A 21593-nucleotide genomic window follows, 5' to 3' on the forward strand; every position below is an offset into this window, starting at 1 on the left:
AAGCCAGGCACAGAGAATAGTAAAGTGAACTGGGCAGAGGGAGGCCAATACTGCAAGGAAATGATGGTATTGTGTGCTAAAGGCTTGTGTCAAATGTTATCTAAGTCCACTGTGTGCCAGGCACAGGAGACGGCAGGGCCCTAAGGCACCTGTGGCTGACCACTATGGTTCCCAAGTGCAAGTCCGAACCACCCATGAGACCTGATCAGAATGCAGCCCCTTAGGCTTGAGTCCTCAAACATCCTCATTCTGTGCCTCTGGGTCAGTAGAAAGGGCCCAGGCAGGGTGATCAGCTGTCCCAATTTGCCCAGATCTGAGGGCTTCTCCGACAGGTGTGACTTTCAGTGCTAAAACCAGAGCAGTCGGGGCAAACTGGTTCCCTAGACTCAGAAGTCTACCTTTTCAATCACACTCTCCAGGTGATTCAGATGAAGGCATTTATAGAGCCAGATGGGTGCAGAGAGGAAGCTCTGAATCCTGGTTTTCCCTGGGCAGGCTCTGAAATTGAAGAGTTTGCAAGGGCAAGGTTGGCCGGCAGAGGGCAGGTTATCCTGGTGGGGCAGTGGGGGGCAGCTCCAGGCCCCCTGGAGCTAAAGCTATGACTCCAAGTCTTCTCACCTCGATCTCCTTCAGCACCTTCCCAGCATGGCAGGTCGGTGTGAGAAGGAAAAATTAAGAAGGATTGATTGGCCCAACCGGGTGGAGATGTCCGAGCCCATCTAAGTTGCTGGGCCAAATTTCCCAGCAGCCCCCAGCCGGGCACAGCTGAGCTGTGGCTTCTTTGAGCTGCAGGATATTTGGAATAAAGGCTCAACCTTGGGAAGTATTAATGAAAATGTCACAGGCACTAAAGTCAAAGCAGATGTGAAGTCAGCTACACGGGCAGACATGGCTGATAAGAAACAGCCCAGGAGAGAACAAAACCTCTTGAGATTAGGTCAAGGGCAGACCAAAAAAAAAAAAAAGACATCCAGGGGTCCCCCATGGCAACTTGGAGGAATGCTGTCGTTTCTGCAGAACAAGCTGACATTTTTGTGCTGCTGTGTTATATATTGACATCCCGACAGGGCAGCGTTCAGAGGCCTCCACATCAGCAAATAAATATTACGTCTCCATCTTCAGCTAAGCAGAGCTGTGGTGCATTCCTATTACTTCATGTGGATTAACCATCTGGAAGTTGAATCAAGCCACAGAGTAAAGAATGGGATCCAATTTTGCATTCACCCAAATAAGCCGTACTAGTCTCAATTTATGGCAGATGGTTATGCAGTCTCAGCGGGCCAAAAAATCTCTCTGCAAAAAGAATAAAGTTTATGCCAATTACTGTAATAGGAACCAGCACAACAACTGTGTGGGGTTGACTAAGATCGCAGATATTGCTGTACAGCTCATAAACTGCAGGGGGCCAGGGGAACGGTGGGGACCCAGTTAATTCATTAAGATAACGCGAGAGAAATGAGAAGCAGAGTTAGTCATAAAACAGAAATATTTCCTCACAAAGGATGAGAGGGAATAGAGGTAGAGTGGTTCTTCCTGGGATGGGGCCTGAGACACGCTGCCGGCCGGGTCAGGAAAATGGTTGGTGTCGCAGGGAGGCTGCCTGGCTGCTCAGGGGAAAAGGCACCAGAGGCGAGGAGTTAATTCTGGGCTTCTCTGCCCCATTCACTCCAGACAGATCTATTGAGTGTGGCCTACTCTGTGGCAGGCAGTGGGCAGGCCCTGCACCTCCAATGGCTGATCCCAAATGTTCCTGAGATCTGCCCTTAGGGAGCTGAGATGGCAGCACCCGGTTAGGGGTGCCAGTCATGTTGGGAGGTCCAGGTGGGCTTCTTTAAGAGTGTGGCCCCTGTGTTGAGGTTGAAGGATGAACAGAGGTTCAGGAGCTCTGGGCCTACAGGACTCAATGGGCACTGGTCTCAGAGAAGCTGGAACCAGGCCACTATGGCTACAGCTAGCGGTGAGGGCCAGCAGGTAGGCAAGGATAGAGAGGGTGGCTGGGCCAACACACAGGGGCCCTGGGCACTCAGGGAGGTTTGTCTCTGTCTGGAATCAAAGAGAGAATGACACACATCCCCTTCCTTTTAAAGAGGGGTCTTTGGCTATAGGAGGCTCTGCCTCTTTTCAGCTGAGAGCAGCTTCTTAGACCTATGTGCACTCCAGTTCCCTCCAAAGGATGGAAGGGAGATAACTCCCCACTCAAGGATGGTGTGGAGAGGGAACGAGGTGTCACGGCACAGGGGGATCTGCTGGGTCAGCTGTGTGCCTCCTCAGTGGGCAGCTTCCACGGAACCTGTGCCCCGCCCCACCCTGAGACACCTCCTACGTAATGCCAGGACCAAAAAGATGGGGGTTAGGCAGTTGGTTTGGGGCACATCTGGTTACAAAACGAGGTCACCAACTGGACCCACATCTTTCACCATTAACTAAGATAGACTCACTGGATTAAATATTTAAACTTAAGACATGAAACTATAAAAATACTAGAAGAAAATGCAGGGAAAACACGTGAAGAAATTAGCCTGGGCAAATATTTTATGAGGAGGATCCCCCAGGCAATTGAAGCAGCATCAAAAATACACTACTGGGATCTGATCAAACTAAAAAGCTTCTGCACAGCCAAGAACACAGTAAGTAAAGCAAGCAAACAGCCCTCAGAATGGGAGAAGATATTTGCAGGTTATGTCTCCGACAAAGGTTTAATAACCACAATCCAGAGAGAACTCAAACATATTAGCAAGAAAAGAACCAGTGATCCCTTCAAGTCCCTTGCCTATCCTTCAATCTCAGGGTGGGCGAGGGACTTGAAGAGAAACCTCTCTGAAGAAGACAGGCACATGGCCTACAGACATATGAAAAATGCTCATCATCCTTAATCATCAAATCAAAACTACTTTGAGGTATCATCTAACTCCAGTAAGATTAGCCCACATCACAAAATCCCAAAACCAGAGATGTTGGCATGGATGTGGAGAAAAGGGAACACTTCTACACTGCTGGTGGGAATGCAACTAAAACCTTCCTTTGGGAAAGATGTTTGGAGAACACTTAGGGATCTACAAATAGACCTGCCATTCGATCCTACAATTCCTCTACTAGGTATATACCCAGAAGACCAAAAATCACATTATAACAAAGATAATTTGTACCAGAATGTTTATTGCAGCCCAATTCATAATTGCTAAATCATGGAAGAAGCCCAAGTGCCCATCGACCCATGAATGGATCAATAAATTGTGGTATATGTACACCATGGAATATTATGCAGCCTTAAAGAAAGATGGAGACTTTACCTCTTTCATGTTTACATGGATGGAGCTGGAACATATTCTTCTTAGCAAAGTATCTCAAGAATGGAAAAAAAAAGTATCCAATGTACTCAGCCCTACTATGAAACTAATTTATAGCTTTCACATGAGGAATTATAGCCCAAGAATTATAGCCCAAGAATATGGGGAAAGGGGAGAGGGAGGGAAGAGGAGGGGGGAGGATGGGTGGAGGGAGGATAATCGGTGGGTCACACCTACGGTGCATCTTACAAGGGTACACGTGAAACTTACTAAATGTAGAATATAAATGGCACAATAACTAAGAAAATGCCAGGAAGGCTATGTTAACCAGTGTGATGAAAATATTTCAAATTGTATATAAAACCAGCGCATGGTACCCCATGATTGCATTAATGTACACAGCCATGATTTAATAAAAAAATAAAATAAAATAAAATAAAATAAAAAACGAGGTTCCCTATTTCCTATACCACGTTGGTTCAGCTTTTGCATTTTTTTTGGTTTTGTTTTGTTTTTTTTTTTTTTGGCCGGGCCAGGTTTGAACAGCATATGGGGCTGGCACCCTGCTCCTTTGAGCCACAGGCGCCACCCCACATTTGTTTTTAAATGAAAGCTTCTGGCTTAAAGAATGTTGACATTAGGGTGATCAACTGTCCTCAAGTACCCAAGAATGTCCCAATTTTAGCACCTAAATCCAGCCTTCCAAGAAACCCTGTGTCCTGGGCAAACTGGGATGGCTGGTCACCCTAGCAGACTAATAGACCAACCACGGGGCAAACCCATGGCTGTAAAGATGTTCATGCATCACCTTACACATTTCTTGAGGAGGAAGGAAGATGGCCGACTAGAGGCAAACTTTTGCCAGAGGCTCCTGTCCACAGGAAGAGATACTGGACAGACGTGGACTCAGTGAAGCCCAAAGTGGGGAGCTGAGCTTAGAAAGAAGATAGACAAGTGCACATCATCTCTGCTGAGGCAAGATGCAACTCCAGGAAAGAGGATCCAAGAAAAACAAATTCCAGGTACAAAGCCAAGAGGCTTACTGTGGGCTCTTGTAAGCAAGCAGGGAGCGAAAGACCTCTCATCGTCCCCCTGGAGGGAGCTGCTAAACACCAGGCCTCCAGGGGGTGGGGGGGGTCCCAATTTACACATTTCTTGTCACAGGGCCACATTCCCTGTTGGTTGGATTACCCAGACTTTCATGGCAGGACACTGAGACGCAGAGGGGCCAAGGCATACTTGCAGACTGCTGCTCAGAGTGGAGGTGCGGGCCTGGAGCGCAGAGACAGGGGATGCCAACGCCCCAGTGCAGCATCCGTTACTGAAACCCCACGATGTCAGTAAGGATTGCAGGGCTGCTGTTCTCTAGATAAACCGACAAGTAAGAGGAAAAAGCTCCTTACAGGCAATAGTTACCCCCCGTTCCTCTCCTGGACAGACAGATGTCTCATCCCTATTCTCACAAAGGCCCGAACAAACACAGAGGCCACCATCTCATTCTGGGGCCTCACAGCCAGGGCAGGGCCAGGCTGTCCAGAGTCACCCGGGGACCCCCGTCCCAGGACACCCTGTGGCACACAAACAACATGAGGGGAGACAGAACCTACATGGGGAGTGAATGCCAGGGCTAGTGGGAGAGGCCCCCGCCTGAGGCCCAGTGCTCATAGGCGCGGGGAGCTCGCCAGCAGGAATGCAGGCGCTGACCTCAATCGCACAAGTGGAAAATCTGAGCCTGTTGTGTTGGAAGGGGCAGAGAGGAATCCTGAAATCCCCCCATCAGCTTTCTGGCACGTGCCTAATAGGAGTGAGCTCATGGGCCACCAGATGCCGAACCGAGAAACCTCATCTCCAGTGATAGAAGGCACTGCAGGGAGGGTTCTTGAGGCCTCGGGCAGCAGAAAAAGATTTTAAAGAAGATTGTCAAGTAAAGCGCTGAAGACAACTTGGGGCCAGGGGACTACCCACAGTCCCTCCAGGCACCACGCTAACAAAAGCACTATGGTGGCACCCTTCCAGGTGTTCCCAGCTGAGGACTTCCTGCTCTGTGGCAGAGAGTGAAGGCAGCTATTCTCATTTCTCATTCCAAGGCGTAGGCACCGTTCATGTTTCCACATTTCAGAATTTTCACCAAACTGTTCCCTCTGAGTACTTCCAGGGGACCTAACAATAGGGGGGCATGGAAAGTGGAGAAGCAGAAAGCCTCAACTTTCACAGCGTCATCATCTGCAAAAATCAAGTCTGAGGGGTGGGGAGGGGGGTAGGAAGCCCCACCTGAAGAGGTGCCTCAGTTGGTGTAAATACAACATGGGGGTTTCCTGACACACAAGCTGTGGGGGAAATTCAACACTGTCTAGGAAGAAGTGTTTTCTTGGCTCTGAGCTCTGGGGAAGAATCAGTCACAGAAGTTCGTTCCTAAGGGGTACTTAAGATCATAGAATGTCCTTAATAGAATTTTTATCATCAGGGTCAGCCACTCCTTACATGGACCCTTAGTAAACGCCATGAGCACGGAGCTTGGCAGTTCTGAAAGACAGGGAGGCAGGGATGAGCAGCGGTTACGGCCGACTGTGGAGTGGCCCCTGGATTACAACACTGGCTTTATTACTTTTAGTAATATGACGAGGGGCAAGATCAGTCTGAGCTGGGCCTCAGTTTCTTCCCCTACCTCATAGAGTGGTGTAAGGCCAATTATGTATTGGCCTAGTAGGCACCATATTAAGTGTTGGCTTTTTATTTTTTTTTCTTTAATGCAATCTCTTAAGAGGAACGACCACAGAAGAATTTTAAACAGGGGTTGGCAAACTATGGCCCTTGGCCAAATCCAAACTGCTGCCCGTTTGTGTAAATAAAGTTTTATTGAACACAGCCATGCCCATGCATTTTTGTAATGTCTCTGGTTATTTTCCCACTACAAAGGCAGAGGTGAGTAGCTACATGCAGAGACTGCATGGCCCTCACAAGGCCAAAAATAATTGCTGACTGCTGACGTAAAGGCATGGCTATTCAGGGCCTGACCCCACACCTCCCCCAGCCTTACTTGGGAGAAGTCTCTGCTTCTCTTGGAAGGTTTTGGGACAGACAGCTATGGGACACCTGGGGTGGGAAGCACGCACATCCCTACTTGGTAGGCAGACAAGTTGTTTCTGAGTCTCCTGGACGATAGGAAAGTGGAGGCAGTGTGGAGAGGACATGCCATTGGCATTCTGGGCTGCTGGGAGCCATCAGGCAACAGAATGCCTAGAGGCAAAGCTTTAGTTTGGCACACACATTAATAAACACTGTAAGCCACTCCTCCGTTCCACTTCATGAACCTCCTTCAGTCTGCAGTGCAAGGCAATTCTGCCAGTGACTGATTTAGCAGGTAGTGTCAGAAATCGTAAGGGATCAACAAGGCAGAGGAGGTACGTCAGGGTGCTTTATTGCTCCCCTGAAATCCCAAGAAGTAAACAGATTCAACTCAAGTCAAATGTCACTGACTCAGGGAAACTTTGGGTCAGTTTTCTAAGCAAGGGCCTGGTGTTGGTGTTCCCTATCAGAGCCATGACACCAAGACCAGGTTAACACGTTAGTAATGCCATCTAGAGAGTCAAACGTCAATTGTGGAGGTCTAAGTTTTCTACAAGCCTTTCTATGAGCATAGCATTTAGTTTAACAGTCACTGATGGTATTTTCTGGACAAATAAAATATGCCAACTGAGACGTTTAACCAGAATTATCTTCACTGTATTTCACACATGGTTTTTGTCAACACATCATGGCTTCATTCCTCAACTTTCTGTTCCTTTTGGCTGGGAATCAGATGCTTAGAGCTCTTTTCATGGTCAACAGATGTTCTGGGCAGCACAGAAATCAGCTCAATTCCTTTCACCTGTGACGGATCTGCCACGGGTTCCACTTTACTAATGGCAAAAGAGGCTCACAGTGGACATTAGTTTTGGGCTTTAGGGCCTCAGGGAGCGACACTAGTGTTTAAGCAGGGGCACGGCGCCATCAGGAATGGTCTAGAACAGTGGTTCTCAACCTTCCTAATGCTGTGGCCCTTTAATACAGTTCCTGTGGGTTGTGACCCGCAGTTTGAGAACCGCTAGTCTAGAAAGTTAATTTTGGCAGAGTCTGATCAGGGTTTTCTATACAATGCCCTACATCAGGGCTTAGCAAACTATGGCCTTGGTAGTCAAATCCAGCCAGCCTCTATTTGTATAAATAAAGTTTTATTGGAACTGACATACTATTTATATTTATGTATTATCTATGACTATTTTTGCATTACAAATGCAGAACTGAATAGCTGTAATACACCATATGGCCCACAAAGTCTAAAATATTTACTATTTAGTCTTCTGCAGGGTTTCTGGACCTCTGCTCTAGGTGACAGGGGGGTTCATCAGAGCCTAGTTTGGACCGAACCAGGACATAAAAGAGGGACAGGAATTCACAGGCATTTAGGGGTACTTTTTGACCAATCAGCATTTCTGACTCAGGCAGCACAGCCGGTGACACAGTTAATTGACAAGAGGAACAGACAGTACATGTTGAGGAAGGAGTAAGAGGTGAGAAGAGTTGTTTCAGACTCCTTTAGTTTAAAGAGTCTCTGAAACCTCCAGTCTAGGTGTCTGGAAAGCAAAGAGGAAAATGCGGACTTGGAGCTCCCTCCTCTGTTCTCTCTTCATACTTTGCACTGGTAGCTACTGTCACTACCACATCCTGTTGCAGCTAGTTCGTGTGGGCTTTAATTCTGAGGGCAGAAATTAAATCTCACCTTTTAGTTATAAACTCCCGTCTGCTCAAACCCCAGAATTCTAAAGGGCCCTTGGTATCTGATAGGCAACCACCTACTGTAGATTAAAAGGAGCCAATTCAGAGTGGCTTTCAGGTTCAACTACGACACCTACTTCCAAGGAATTCCCAGATTAAGGTGGGCCACAAAACATATAGAAATTTAAAGATGACATCTACGAACCAAGGTGTAAGAGCCAAAGCAAGGTGCAAACTGCTTAAAGGAGAGTCACTGCAAGTGAAGGAAGTCTTCTTGGAGGAAGCAACCCTTGGCCCCAGGCTTTGAAGAATGGGTAGGAATCTGATTACCCAGAGAGGAAGTGGTCATTTCAATGACCTTTCTGCAAGAGACAAGGGTTCTGCCAGCTTTGTACCCCAGCACCTGCAAAGAAGGCACACCAAATTCAAAACAACAGAAAGGCAACTGGAAAATAACGAGTATTTTTAAGGGCTCCCCCACGTGCTTCTAACGTGCAAGCAGGGCTGAGAACACTGGTTTACACGAGCTGAGTTTTCGCAAACCAGTCTGTTCTCTAAGCATGGGAATCTGGGAGTTAGTCTGGGCACAATGAGAAGATCCTGGAACGTAGTCAACATTCTTTTTTCTTTCCCAGGGACAAATGTTAATTCCTGATGTACCCCAACAGAAGAGAAAAATGTACATGTTTCCTAAGAAGTCACGAAGCAGTGGCTCCTCACATGAGATTATAAGCCCTTCTGGGGAAGGCAGGAAATCTTAAGTGAGGGAAGCAAAAATTAGTTCCAAATTCCTTTTAGAACAAGAAAGATTTGTTGTACCTGAGCACTTTCTGAGCACTGCTTTGGTTAGGCTGGCCCCGGAACTTTCGTGAAAGGCAGCTTTAGATTATTTGCAATTTCTACTTTTGCCGATGCAATCTGGATGAAGAACTGGTTTTGAAGGGACCTGCTACTGCTCAACATTTCCAAATCAGAAAGCATAACCCCAGGCGACACCTCTCACTTGGCAGGAGTGTCTTGGTCTCTCCAACAAACATAATATTACAATGAAATTCCCCCATACAGCTGGTTATCTCTCCTAATGTTGAGCAGTCTCCTAGAATGTCAGCTGGAACCACAAGAACATACACAAAAAGAGGTGACGAGAAATGACACAGTCCTACAGAAGGAGAGATAAAAAGTAGCCCTAACCACAAAGCCACAATATTCAAACAATCGGAATCTAATGGCAAAATCCTTACTGAATACTTGAAAAATACCATGGGTTGTCTCTATTTTTTTCCCTTTAAAAACCTCTGAGACTAATACATAATCCTTCTTCAGTTCACTGCTTAGCTTTCAAAGACAAAAAGTTATTTCAAAAACCAAATTTAACATAGTGTGGTATAGATGCAAATGAAATATAAAAACTTGGGTGGCGCCTGTGGCTCAGTGAGTAGGGCGCCGACCCCATATATCAAGGGTGGCGGGTTCAAACCCAGCCCTGGCTGAATGCAACCAAAAAACAGCCGGGCGTTGTGGCGGGCGCCTGTAGTCCCAGCTGCTTGGGAGGCTGAGGCAGGAGAATCGCAGAAGCCCAAGAGCTAGAGGTTGCTGTGAGTCCTGTGACATTATGGCACTCTACCGAAGGCGGTAAAGTGAGACTCTGTCTCTACAAAAAAGAAAGAAAAATAAAAACTTTTTTTGTTTTTCCCAGAGTGGTAGATAGTCATGCAATTTATGAGAATTCTTAGAAAACTAGTAGGGAAGTGGTCTGCCACATTCCAAACCAGACGCGGCATCAGGGAAGCAAACACTCAAGCACACAAATGGCATTTTGTGATCAAATTTATTTTTTGTTTAAATTTCATTTACTTTGTTTTACTGTAATTTACACAAGAGACTGCCGAGTAAACTAGGTATTTTACATTCACCACACATTCCCTCAAATCTCCACAGTTGTTAGAAAAACATTAAAATCCATGCGCAGGGCTCTCATTTCCATGTGTGCCCAAGCTCCCAATGATAACTACAGATGCCAGTGAGAGTTAAGTTCATTAAAAACAGAGGGCTAGACTCTTTATTTCACAAAATTAGCAATAATCTCCCTCACACCAAACACTTCGCAGACAATGATTATGCTCTGACAAAACCTATCTTACAACAGTGCAGTAAACATCAGTCTTTATCCTGAGTACACAAAGGATGTATGAAATGTGGGGTTTGCTGCTGAGGATAACAGGGTATGGCAACGCAGTAGTGATCCTAACATCCTTCCACGTCTGATTCGCTGCAGTCACTCCAGTGGGGACACAGGACATGTGGGAAAACGAGAGGAACGGAGGGCGGGACTGTCAGCAAATAAGATCACTAATGTGATTTGACTGCAGGCATTGGGGTGTTTTTAAGAGGAACAGGAGGTTCAAAAAGACAGTTTGTGACCTGAAGGCTTTGAGAATATTATTCCATTCAAGCTTCCAGGACTGATAGGAGAAAAACTGGAACTCAGAGAAAGCTTACAAAAATCTTACCTAGCTATTGTTCCTTTAAAAAAAAAGAAAAAAAGAAAAAGGTGGCAGCGACATCTAACCAGCATCCTCATGATACCCATTCAGAACATGTGCTGATGATGTTCTACTTGGGAGCACGTTCCAGAGTCTGAGGTCTGCCAGGCCCCTTGGCAGGGCCTCCTAATTGTGTGCAGGCAAGACTCACACTGTGTCTTAAACTTCTGTCTCAAAGGCAGCATCTCCCCCTTGAAGTATATTTCAACAGGAAAGAGCAAAACATTGTCACTATCCACAATTTATCGTGTGAGCTGAAAGGAACCCAGACAATTTGCATAGTTTCCAAGCTGTTAATCCAGGAAAGTCATTTCTAAAACAAGACTCCAAGGAAGTGCCATACTTTCAATTTTCTACATAGCCTATATTATTAAGACTAACTTCTTAATTTCTTCTAACAGGAACCTGAAAAGTGTTTATTATAAATCACGAACCACCATCTCCATTTTTGCTCGGTTTGATATAGAAAAATATTTGAAATTTAAAATACAAAAATCCAATAAAAACCAGAAATTTTTTTTAAAAGGATTTTTTCCCTCAGCCAGTAAAAACTGGCTTCTAACGTTACTCTTTACTAATAGACATTGTCAAATTTGGCTACAAGATAATAACCATCCAGAAATAAATAGTTATAAATATATTGAGTTTATATTCCAAATTCTTTGGAATACCAAAAGATTTTGAAGAAATTTTTTTATGGGAGTCTGCTGCTTATGGGACTAAAATATAAATTTATAAGAGACTGATTTAAAAGAACAGAAAAATAAAAAAGGCTATATGTATTGGTCCACAGCTTGACACTTATGAAACATACCAGCTAGTATTACAATGCAGTCAAATTTGTCCATTAATGGTATTACTCTTGATACTTATTAAAATCTGTTCCAGGTATATATATTGAAAATATTTTCTTTTGCATTCTTGCTGAAGATAGGTACAGTACTTTGGAGAAATTGTACTAATCCCTTCAGTATGTTTGTATGTACATATATACACAAGTATGTGTATCTGGATCTGTAGCTCTACATGCGTTTTACATACAGCTACAGACATACACACACACAGATAGACACACACATGGTTGGGAACCTATGCATGTGTATATGTCATCACAAGCAAACGTCTGGGAAACGTCAACACTGTGAGATACTGGTCAGATTCTTCTTCACTCATCACTGGCTGCACTTGTTCCCCTCACTTGACCTTGATTACGTAACTGTAAAGAAAAGTGAAAGATAGTGCGAAATGCATTAAAATACAGAGAGACACAGCAAATATTAGCAGCCTGTCATACATACTCTTCAGAAAAAAATTCTCAGTGTACCAAAACTTTTGACATAAAATGTACCCAAACTACTGCATCTTAAAATATTTAATCTGTTTAAAGAGATTTTAGTCTCAATCTATCACATTTTGTCTCATCAGAGGGAAAAATAAATTAGAAGCAAAAGCATAAAATAAATCACAGAAACTTAGGAAAATTTAACAGAAGTACACAACTAAAAACATTTTTTTAAAGAACACTGAATTCAAACAAAGAGCTTTGGAGGAATCTTTAAAGAGTTACTTCATTCTTATTTGGTAAAACTACTTTTTTCCACAACGGAACACTTCATTTATCCTCACACTCAATAATTAAAGAGCAGGCAGCTCGTGTAAAGGGCAGCAAAGAACCACGGTGGAGGCAGTTATGTTAATGTCTTGTTCTTTTCCTCAACATTGCAGTTCACTATTAACAAATGACGATAGTACATTGTCAATTTTTGTTTACTCATACTGGTGGGGTAGATTTTGATGCTCTTCTATGTACCCCCTCCCAGGAAATCTGTTATCTGGGCATATAAATTTGTCTTAGAAAAATACGATCATAGCTGTGTTTTATACCATAAATTAAAAACAAAGTAAATTTATACAGAGTAAAGCTAAACTGAAGATTAAACATGAAGGAAGACTTTCTGGTCACAGAAAAAATTTCAACTCAAATTCTTGAGGTTGGCTCTTATGCTACAGGATTAAGAATCTTTGTTTGATTTGAAATGCTTTTACTTATTTCCTTACCAACCACAAATGGCTACTGAGAAACAGGTCAGTTAACTGGCTATCAAAAATTCAGCTAGCGACTAGGACAACACTATGTGATGAACATGTGCACTTAGTAGCTGGGCTTTACCCTGTGACATTAGCCTGGGATTATTAAAGTAACCTGTTCCACAGACAAAATTATTAAAGAATAATGCAAGTATTCATTGTCAATTTCTAAAATATTTATCTTTTAAATCCTAAAAATAAAACCACATTTAACACTTAGAGCCTCTGCTCAGCAAGTTAACTACCCATCACCAAGAAGGTATAGGTTTTTAAACATCTTTTTACCCAGGTCTTCACTTACACAGTTTGATATTGTCTCTGACCCTACAGGGGACTCATCTAGACATCAGCAGCCGACGTGCCTCGAACGGAACCCTTCTTACGCATCTAAACGTAAAATAAAATTGTGAGCTGCTAAAATCAGACTCTAAATAGGGGTTAGTCAGCAAGGGGAGAAAAAGATCTAGAACAGATTATGAAGTCATGGCTGCCTATTTGCAACCACTATTTATATGAAGAATGAAGTTTTGAGGTCCCTCTAGTAATCTGTGTTTAAATACAATCTTGCAAAAGGCTATTTTCACACAAGCACAAAAAATGTATTATATATCTATTCTTAAATGTAGAAAAGCTCACAAACTGATAATATCGATTATCAAAGATAGCCAATGGGTAAATAAAGTGTTTGCAATATGATGTGAGAAAATGTCCCAATGGCCTGATCTATACTTTTACGGTCCTTGACCACACAGAAAGCCATGTTGGTGTGGCCACCTCTGGCTGCTTCTGAGACCAGAGTCTCTGAGTGGAGTTCTTTATAGGAAGTTTATTAAAAAGAGGAAGAATGAAAAGAAGAATGGAAGGAAGAACAAGCAACACAGAAATAAAATATGGCAAACAATATAGGACACAGCATGTATGAGAAAGGACAGGCGTTCACAATGACAGCTTAGGGACAAAAAAAAAATTGAATGAGAAAAATCAAGAAATAAGTGCACAGAAAACAAGCAAGTGCGATAAACACATTTCCAAAACAACACGAACTCTCCCCCTCCACTTCCAGTGTGCCAGCTGAGAACAAACAGGTATGAAGTTTACCCAAAGTACTCCTGTTGCTGCCAAACCTAACTCCAGCAGTTCCCTGCAGGATTACAGGCAGGGCATTCCTCCCGTGCCTAACCTCTCTAGGGCCAAAAACCCATTTGAAATAAATCCAATTCTTAAAATAGTTGTGAATTAAGAGCATTACAATGTATCAAATTCTATCATCAGATGTCAAGACCTCAAGAAAAGGGGAAATTCCTGAGTGGTGAAGAGGACAAGGTAAGCCTCTTCAGGATATTGTGGCCCGCAGGCACTATGCCTGCTCCTCAAGATGCCCACAAACCAGCTATTAGGACTCAGAGGGGCAGCACTGTCGTGAACACTGAATCACTACCCAGTGACCTACAGCAAAAGGACTTCAATGGCATTTAAGGTTAAGATGATCAGCACTTACTCCTGAAATGTCTTAAAGTGTGTTTGAAATATTTAACAAAGAAACCGCGGGGCTTCTCCACCATGAACCAATGACAGATTTCTACCAACCAATTCTTTTGAGCCATGTGGATACAATGATGATATTGTCTAATAAATTGGGCTTCTATGTAATTAGTTGTCTATCTTACACCTTCTTCTAAAGTGCAAATCTCAACTCAAAATGACTGACTTGCACGGAGAGAAGCAGCTGAGCCTGCAGACCCACTGCCGCAGGTGGGCACAAGTCACCAGCTCTGCAAGAGGGTCTCCTCATGCTGACACTGCTCTGTGTTCAAGTACAGTGAGGGAAGCCAGAGCACTCCCCTGGGGAAGAGGTCTCAGTTAAGTTCTGCCCAAGGGCTCAAAGCAGGAAGAGCTACATTCATCACCCAGCCATGGTATAACTATTCTTCCTCATGTAATCGTCACTGACTCACCACAGAGACAGGGTTCTTTCCTAAGGGTTTGAACCAACATAAATAAATCCATTTTCTGTTTTCTCTTGGTGTTGGTAATTCATTGTTGGAAATGCCAGTGTTCTATCACAAAACTTAGTGTGAATGAGTATAATCATGCTGCTTCCTTTTCATGTTCAGTGGACACAAGCTGCTCAGAGGTGGCAGGTATCTCAGGAGTCTGAAGCACTTGGAGGAAGCAAAACCAGGCATGCAAGAGAAAAGGGACTAAAACCAGGTGGGGCAGAGTGGGGAAGGAGATGGAGGGAAGCTTGTTAAGAGTCAAAAAAGGAAAGGGTACCTGACTTTTAAGAAAGGGACGGCAAAAGTGGAAGAGAGGCCTGAAAAGAGTAGCAAGTGCCCATGACCTATTCTTGCCTGTTTAAACATTCTGCCTGTGGCCAGCCTAAAAATAAGGGGGTCGGCGAGTGTCTTCTTCTGCCCTTGCTATTTTACCACCCTATTCCCAATTTCTAGAACTCAGATTCTTACTACTATGAGAAACTGGGCCCAAAGAGGCTTCTGTTGGCTAACCTAGAAGCCAAACCCCAATTTATAATGTTGCCTCTATGGGAAAGTATGTTCCAAATTTTAAACAATCATCTTAATTTTGGGAATAAAATCCACTCGTAAGTTGGAGTCTGCCTATAGTTTACTTTATGTATACGATAAGGTTAAAACATTTTATTGCCTTATTAAGAAAGTATGTCCTACTCTTCTCAGAACGTTTGTATAAAGCTAATTAGAAGCAGATCTGCTGTAATCACCAAAAGTAAGCAATTTTAAACACAGATTCAAACGATGCTAATGTGCCAGAGAAAAAGATTTCCTTCAGTGCCAGAGAACCTGATTTGCTGCCATTCTCCTGTGATTAAATGGAGTTCCTGCCTCACACACATAGGCATTTGTTAAATAATCACACCTGCAGGTCTTCCAAAACTGGTCCTTCTGGCAGGGGTTGAGATGATCGCATGAAAACCACTAACAGCCCCTGGACGTTCCTTTGGTTTGTTTCCCCATGGGGCCATACTGCCAACCGAAGACATGTGGGCCCAAGGCAAAAACAAAACCAGACATGTACGAAGAAACCAGGGAAGAATCCAGGGTGGGAGATGCCCACTGGCTACAGGGCCTGCTCACTGGGGGGGAGAAAGAGCTGAGGTGGGTTTTAACACTGAGACATGGCATGTTGACTTCCTGAATTTGCCTAAAGCTTATGAAGAAATAAGGATCCACTGCTATCTGGGGGGAGGGAAGGAGGCATTTCTGGAATCAGTGACAAAAACATTAGCCTTATCTTTTCTACAGAAGAGGGAACTAGGACTTACTGTGCTAATATCTGTAACCTGCTGAGATACAAACTGAGCCAAAGGCAACTTGCTTTAACAAAGTGAGTCTCTAAAAGGAATGTGATCCAGGTACTAGCACAGAAAACGTATGTGTGGAGAAGGAATACAAAATCTCTGGGTTTCAAGAAAGCTCTACGTTCATGAAAGATGAACAACGAAAGGGGAATCAGAACATGTAAAAGAATATCAGTGTTTAATAAACTCCGTTTTGATGAGGATAAATGGATGGAGGAATAAATGTAGTAACACCCTTCCTAATTTTAACTCTACACTCACTAAGCACGTACACAATTTAAGGAAAGGGGAAATCAGAGAACTGCCATAGAGCAGAAAGTCTTACTGTTTCTAATTCTTTCTGAGTCTCATCTTCCATCCTCCTAATGTCTTCCATTGTCAGATCGATCCACTTGTCAATCCAACAAAAAAGCTGGCGATGGAAGTTTGTAAATATCCTTTTTTCCTGCTGTAAAAACACACACAAGAAAAAGCAGTTTAAGATGGTAAAAATCTAAGACTAAAGACACATTATAGCTCTACATGTCCTGATTAACCTATGAAATTTACATATGCTTGGTTTTAAAGGGCCACTCTATATAAACAGAAATCTCAATTCTATCCTGTTATTGTACACAGCAAAATAAAAAGAAACCTTTCTCTGTGAAATGGGAAACAATCTCCTCTGGCAAATGCATCATGATCTGGTAGAGACTAAAAATAACGTGGTGTGTATGATCTGATCCAACACACTTCTGCTAGGTCAGATTTATTTCTACCTGTCTCTAAATGTCAATGAGCAAAGGTTAACTAGATTTTTTTCTGCGACAGCACTATACAGATTATCATTCTTAACCTCCCTGCAATTCAAAGGAATGCTGTGAAGTGTACTGAAGAGTCCTGGGTTCTTTGGAATACAGATGTTTTATTAAGAATCATTACATAGGCTCCATTAATTTTTTTGCACTACATGTTACTGCTACTAAATATACAAAACTATGTGCATAATCAGTGGTTTTAATCGTTGAGTTATTTAAGTTTTACTCAACTTTCTCAAAAGAGAAAAGTGCACAGAACAGTAAGTACTTCTGGGTAATCTTCGACTTTTAATTTTTTTTGTTCCATGAGCAGAAAAGACTTGCTTCAAGTACACATGTGACTTCTATTTATTAGAACTGGATTGCTGATCTATTATTATGATCCAAGAGGAAGCCAATATTTACAGAGTGCCCACTATGGGTCAACTACAAGCAGGCAGTTTTCCAGCACTTTGAGCTCCTTTTCTTCTAAAAAGTTACAACAGCTACAGGTTAAAAGTAGAAAGGTTATGGTGAAACAGATATAATTAGATGTGGGTGTCTGAGATATAATTGGGGGGTCCTTTATAAAAATATGGAATAAGTACTCAACACTCTATGAAAATACCAAGGAAACTTTCTACATTCCTTGTATATTAATAACCATTGTGTATTTATACAACTACAATTCTCCTCATTTTTAGATTTAACTCCATGTTATTTTCACATTAATTAGAATCTGGATCCTCAGACTGTGTCACCTTAGCCCAGGGGGTACCTATTCTCAGTGAGGACCTCTAAAGATATATCCTATGAAAGTGAAAGGTATTTACACCATGAAATATTGGGGGTAGATTGTCCAGATGAGTTGGGGCAACAGGCTGGGCCTGCCTTCTCCTTAAAGCCAAGGTCAGAATGCCAGGTCCCCCTAGAGACATGCTATATATGGAAAGGGCTCATTACAGAAGTGCTGGGCAAACCTCAAATAAAGCACATTGAATAAAAAAAGTGCTGTATTCTTCTTCAAACCTCTGCTGGCATGTCTTTGCTGTTTCTAGGGATAAAAAGAAGGGCAGAAATGAAGTAGGCAGGGACAGTAATTTTCATCTCATAAAGCGGGGGGGTGGGAAGTAATATGGAAAAAAAAAAATCCCATTAATAGCTAGCTCAAATCTTACCCTAAATTTAAGACACTACATTTTGAACAGATTTTACCTTCTGAATGAAGTTTTCTACTTTGCTCTGCAGTCCCCACCACTTGAATTTGATGGTCACCAGCTTATAGGCACACATCTGAGGACAGTCAGGGCTGTTTGCCAGCTCCTTCTAGATGAGGAAAATTGAAAAGGAGAAATCATGACTTAAATATTTACGTTTTGATTAAAACTGACTGTTGCATAACGATATCACAGACATACATGAAGTAAATTACAATCTCATATGTATTTAATTCAGATATTTGAAAATTCAAAATCATTTTAGCAAAAGCCATAGAGTTCCCTTGCCGCAAACCCTACTTCCACAAACCAAATTACTTTCTAGCTCTAAAGTTTAATAGGCGCATTGCTCTGCCTCAAATCACACTATTCAGATTTCATATTAAATACCAAATTCTATTCACATCCTATCAACAGTGAGCCTTTAATACGTAAGGGTTCTCATAATGCCATTATCACACTCCCACTGGGGATGTGATGAGTGTACAATAAAAAATGATGAGAAAGTTCAGTCTCTCATGTATCGTGAAATATTGCCAAGTGGAGTGGCTCTGTTTATTAACTGAACATTCTCAACAGAAGTGGAATGTGAAAAGTGAAGCAGCAGTGAAAATGATCTATAATTATCAAGTATTCATAGGCAAATCTCCTATATATACAGACTTTAAATTCCACAAATGATTATACCTCAGTTTAAATAGTGGAGTCAGGAATCAAATCAAGACTTGTTCTGTTAAACAAGGGAAAATAAGGTACTTTTTAAAAAACGCCAAGTGATAGAGGTGGAGGGACTATCTGGATTAAAAGAGATTTAAAAAAAACTACATTCTGCAATCTACTTTCATGAGAAAACGTAAAAAAAAAAAAACAGGCAATCAGAATTAAAATCCTCAGATTATGTCACCCTAGGTGGCAGAGTATAAAATATCACTCTGAAATTTTAGGTTTAGCCAAAAAAATTAAAAAGACATATCTGTGTAAAAAGGAGAAGAGAGGAAGGGAAAGCAAACTCAGTAAAGTATTAATAATTATTGTAGGTGCTGGTGTTTGCTGTTCTAGTCATTCAGTGTTTTGGTCGGTTCAGAAAATTTTCGTTATAAACACTGAAGGGGAGATGGCAACCTATGGGATCACTGACGATTTCTGGGCAACCTATCAGTACGAGCTCTGCCGTGGTGAGTTCAACACTAGCATGTTTCTTTTCAGGAAGGCATGAGTGGGAGTCAACCAGGAACTGGCAGCACAGATCAGTGTTTTCACTATGGGTCCATTTAGTATACAGGTCCACTGCCCGGGTGACCAAAACACTCCTGAGCTAACCCAGAAGAGCCCATGGCTTATGGCAGTGAGCAAAGACAGGCACGGTCCTGCCCTCAGGAGCTCACTGCCCAGTGCAGAAGGCACATATCAAAGTATCGGAGATAGCAGAGGTGGACTGCAGACAGGGACTGGGTAAAAGCTCTGTAAGCTTTAAGCCCCCCCATCTTGGCATGCCTATAAGATGATGATTTTTTTAAAAAGCTACACTGTCTTAGAACTGTTGTAAGAACTAAGTAAGGCTTCTCGGCTTCGCACGACTCTCAGACATATACCAGGGCTAGGCACACTGTGTGCCACCCCTGCTTCTTGTCCGCTTCAACTTGTTTGCACATTCCACTTTCAATAAACTGTGTGTGAGCAAAGATTCCTTCCATCCAGCCACGTAAATTCAACAAATGTTGAATTTCTAGGTATTACTCTAAAACTTCAAGATCATTCTTCATTTATGTCATCATAACAGTAAACCACATTTTTTTCCCCAAGTTATCTGACATTCCGGTTTCGAGTTAATTACAGGGATATGCTATATGAAAAAATGGGTGACTGAAAGTTCTGCAGCATACTACATGCTTGATCAACTTTTCTAAGGACACCTGTTCTGTAATAACATTTCATCTTCTGAATAATGACCTGATATATTGGTTAAATCATTGAGGTAACACCACAAGCATTTAAACAAAAATATTACAGCAAACTGTCCTTTTGCAAGTGAGAACATTAACAGTACTTGGTTAGTTTAGCTCTATTTTCCAGGGATTTCCCCCCACAAAACAGTATTAATGTGAAAATTTAGCACATACTCATATGTGTATGCGTACATAAACACACAAACATGCTACCTGAATGCTTTATGAATAAGTTTAATTCATTAGGTATTAAATAGACACCACTTACACTTCCCTCTATGCTAGGTGTTGTCAGGGGACATAAAAGTGGCTGGTAGAGAAGAGTGTTAATTATGTATATTATGGTGCCCTTGGTGCCAATAATCTCTTCCAGGTAACACACTCGTCTTGTGATGCTGTGGCTCTGTACTAAAATCACATAATTACATATCACCACCACCTCTGTGCCCTGCAGGTAGGTCCCTGGCATGCAGTCAACCAGCTTTCCACAAGACACAGCTAGCTTCTGAGTGCCCACCTTCACTGAAATTACATTATTGGTCTTTCAAGGATCATTTTCTCAATAAGTAATCAGTCAATGCTGAGATATCTTCTAATCTAGTAAGTGTCCCTAAAAACCCTCATATGCAACTCAGTTTTGGTGTATACATAGAATAGGGCACTTTAATTGTTAGATGTACCTGCCAACCAATATCACTAGAGTAGGAGTAAGGGGACTCGGGATGTAGTTCCATTATGCAAAATAAACTCCTTAACCTCTCTGGGCCTCACTTCTCCTCCTGTGAGGAGAAGGAAAGACTAGATTCTGTGAGAGATCTCCAACTACCACTGAGGTGAACCTAAAAGTTGGGGTGAGTGAACTTAGTTCCCTAAGGACCAGAGGTGGTACTAGACTACAGGTGGTAAGCATATCATGTCCTTGTCATCAAATGGCTTGTCCTAAAACTTCCTATAATTTTGTGTTTTGTTCTGTAATATGCCAGGGCTTAACAAAATATCCCCCCTGCCCACACACCCACATTGAATTTCTTCTACAGCTGAGTACCCCACCAAACTACTGATTAACCCTAAGATACCTTTTAAATTGAACATTTCTATTAATTACAGGCTGCTGATAGCCTCATTCTCTAACTCCAAATCACTGGACACCTTGTTCTCAATGAAAGCCTCTGGTATACCACATAGAACACCGACTCTTCAGAATTCTCCAACAACTTTATAAAAATAACAAAATGAAGCATGGTTCTAATTAAAGAAATAAGCTGAATACAAACATGCCTATTACCAATGCTGGCCACCAAGAACAGAGCACACACATGTGATTTCAACAATTACTCGAGTTTGCTTCTTACATTTTTTCTAAGGACTCTGGCAAGCTGCTCAAATCAATTAAGTTAATGCTGGTAATTTATAAAGTAACATTGGCCCATGAAATTTATTTTAAACTATAAGTCATTGGACAAAAAAGAAACGGTTCTCTAAGCTATCTTTCCAGATCTGAAATGTACGCTCAATCTCATTCTGCTGTTTCTTTTCCATCCAATTTACAAGTAATTATTTTTTAAAAAACCTTTCAGAGATGAACATGCAAACCAACTAAAAAATAAGTAAACAAACAGCCTGCTGCCTAGAAACATAAAAATT

At 42.3% G+C, this 21593-nt stretch overlaps 1 protein-coding gene across 5 annotated transcripts in view; it reads right to left on the bottom strand.

Moving 5' to 3' along the window:
* Positions 1-9851: 9851 nt before the first annotated feature.
* PITPNB (phosphatidylinositol transfer protein beta) overlaps positions 9852-21593 on the bottom strand; it is a 76988-nt gene continuing 65246 nt past the window's right edge. For 4 of the 5 annotated variants that reach the window (XM_053587361.1, XM_053587358.1, XM_053587359.1 and 1 more), the window contains exons 8-10: positions 18002-18112; positions 16336-16458; positions 9852-11801 (exon numbers count right to left, since the gene is read on the bottom strand). In XM_053587361.1, coding sequence (XP_053443336.1) covers positions 11751-11801; positions 16336-16458; positions 18002-18112 — 285 coding nt within the window. In that variant the 3' untranslated portion in view covers positions 9852-11750. Of the gene's footprint in view, positions 11802-12974; positions 13061-16335; positions 16459-18001; positions 18113-21593 lie in introns of all 5 variants that reach the window. The other variant, XM_053587362.1, reaches the window with a different exon arrangement.

The sequence above is a fragment of the Nycticebus coucang genome, chromosome 4 (genome assembly GCF_027406575.1).
Source record: "Nycticebus coucang isolate mNycCou1 chromosome 4, mNycCou1.pri, whole genome shotgun sequence".
Taxonomy (NCBI): Eukaryota; Metazoa; Chordata; class Mammalia; order Primates; family Lorisidae; genus Nycticebus; species Nycticebus coucang.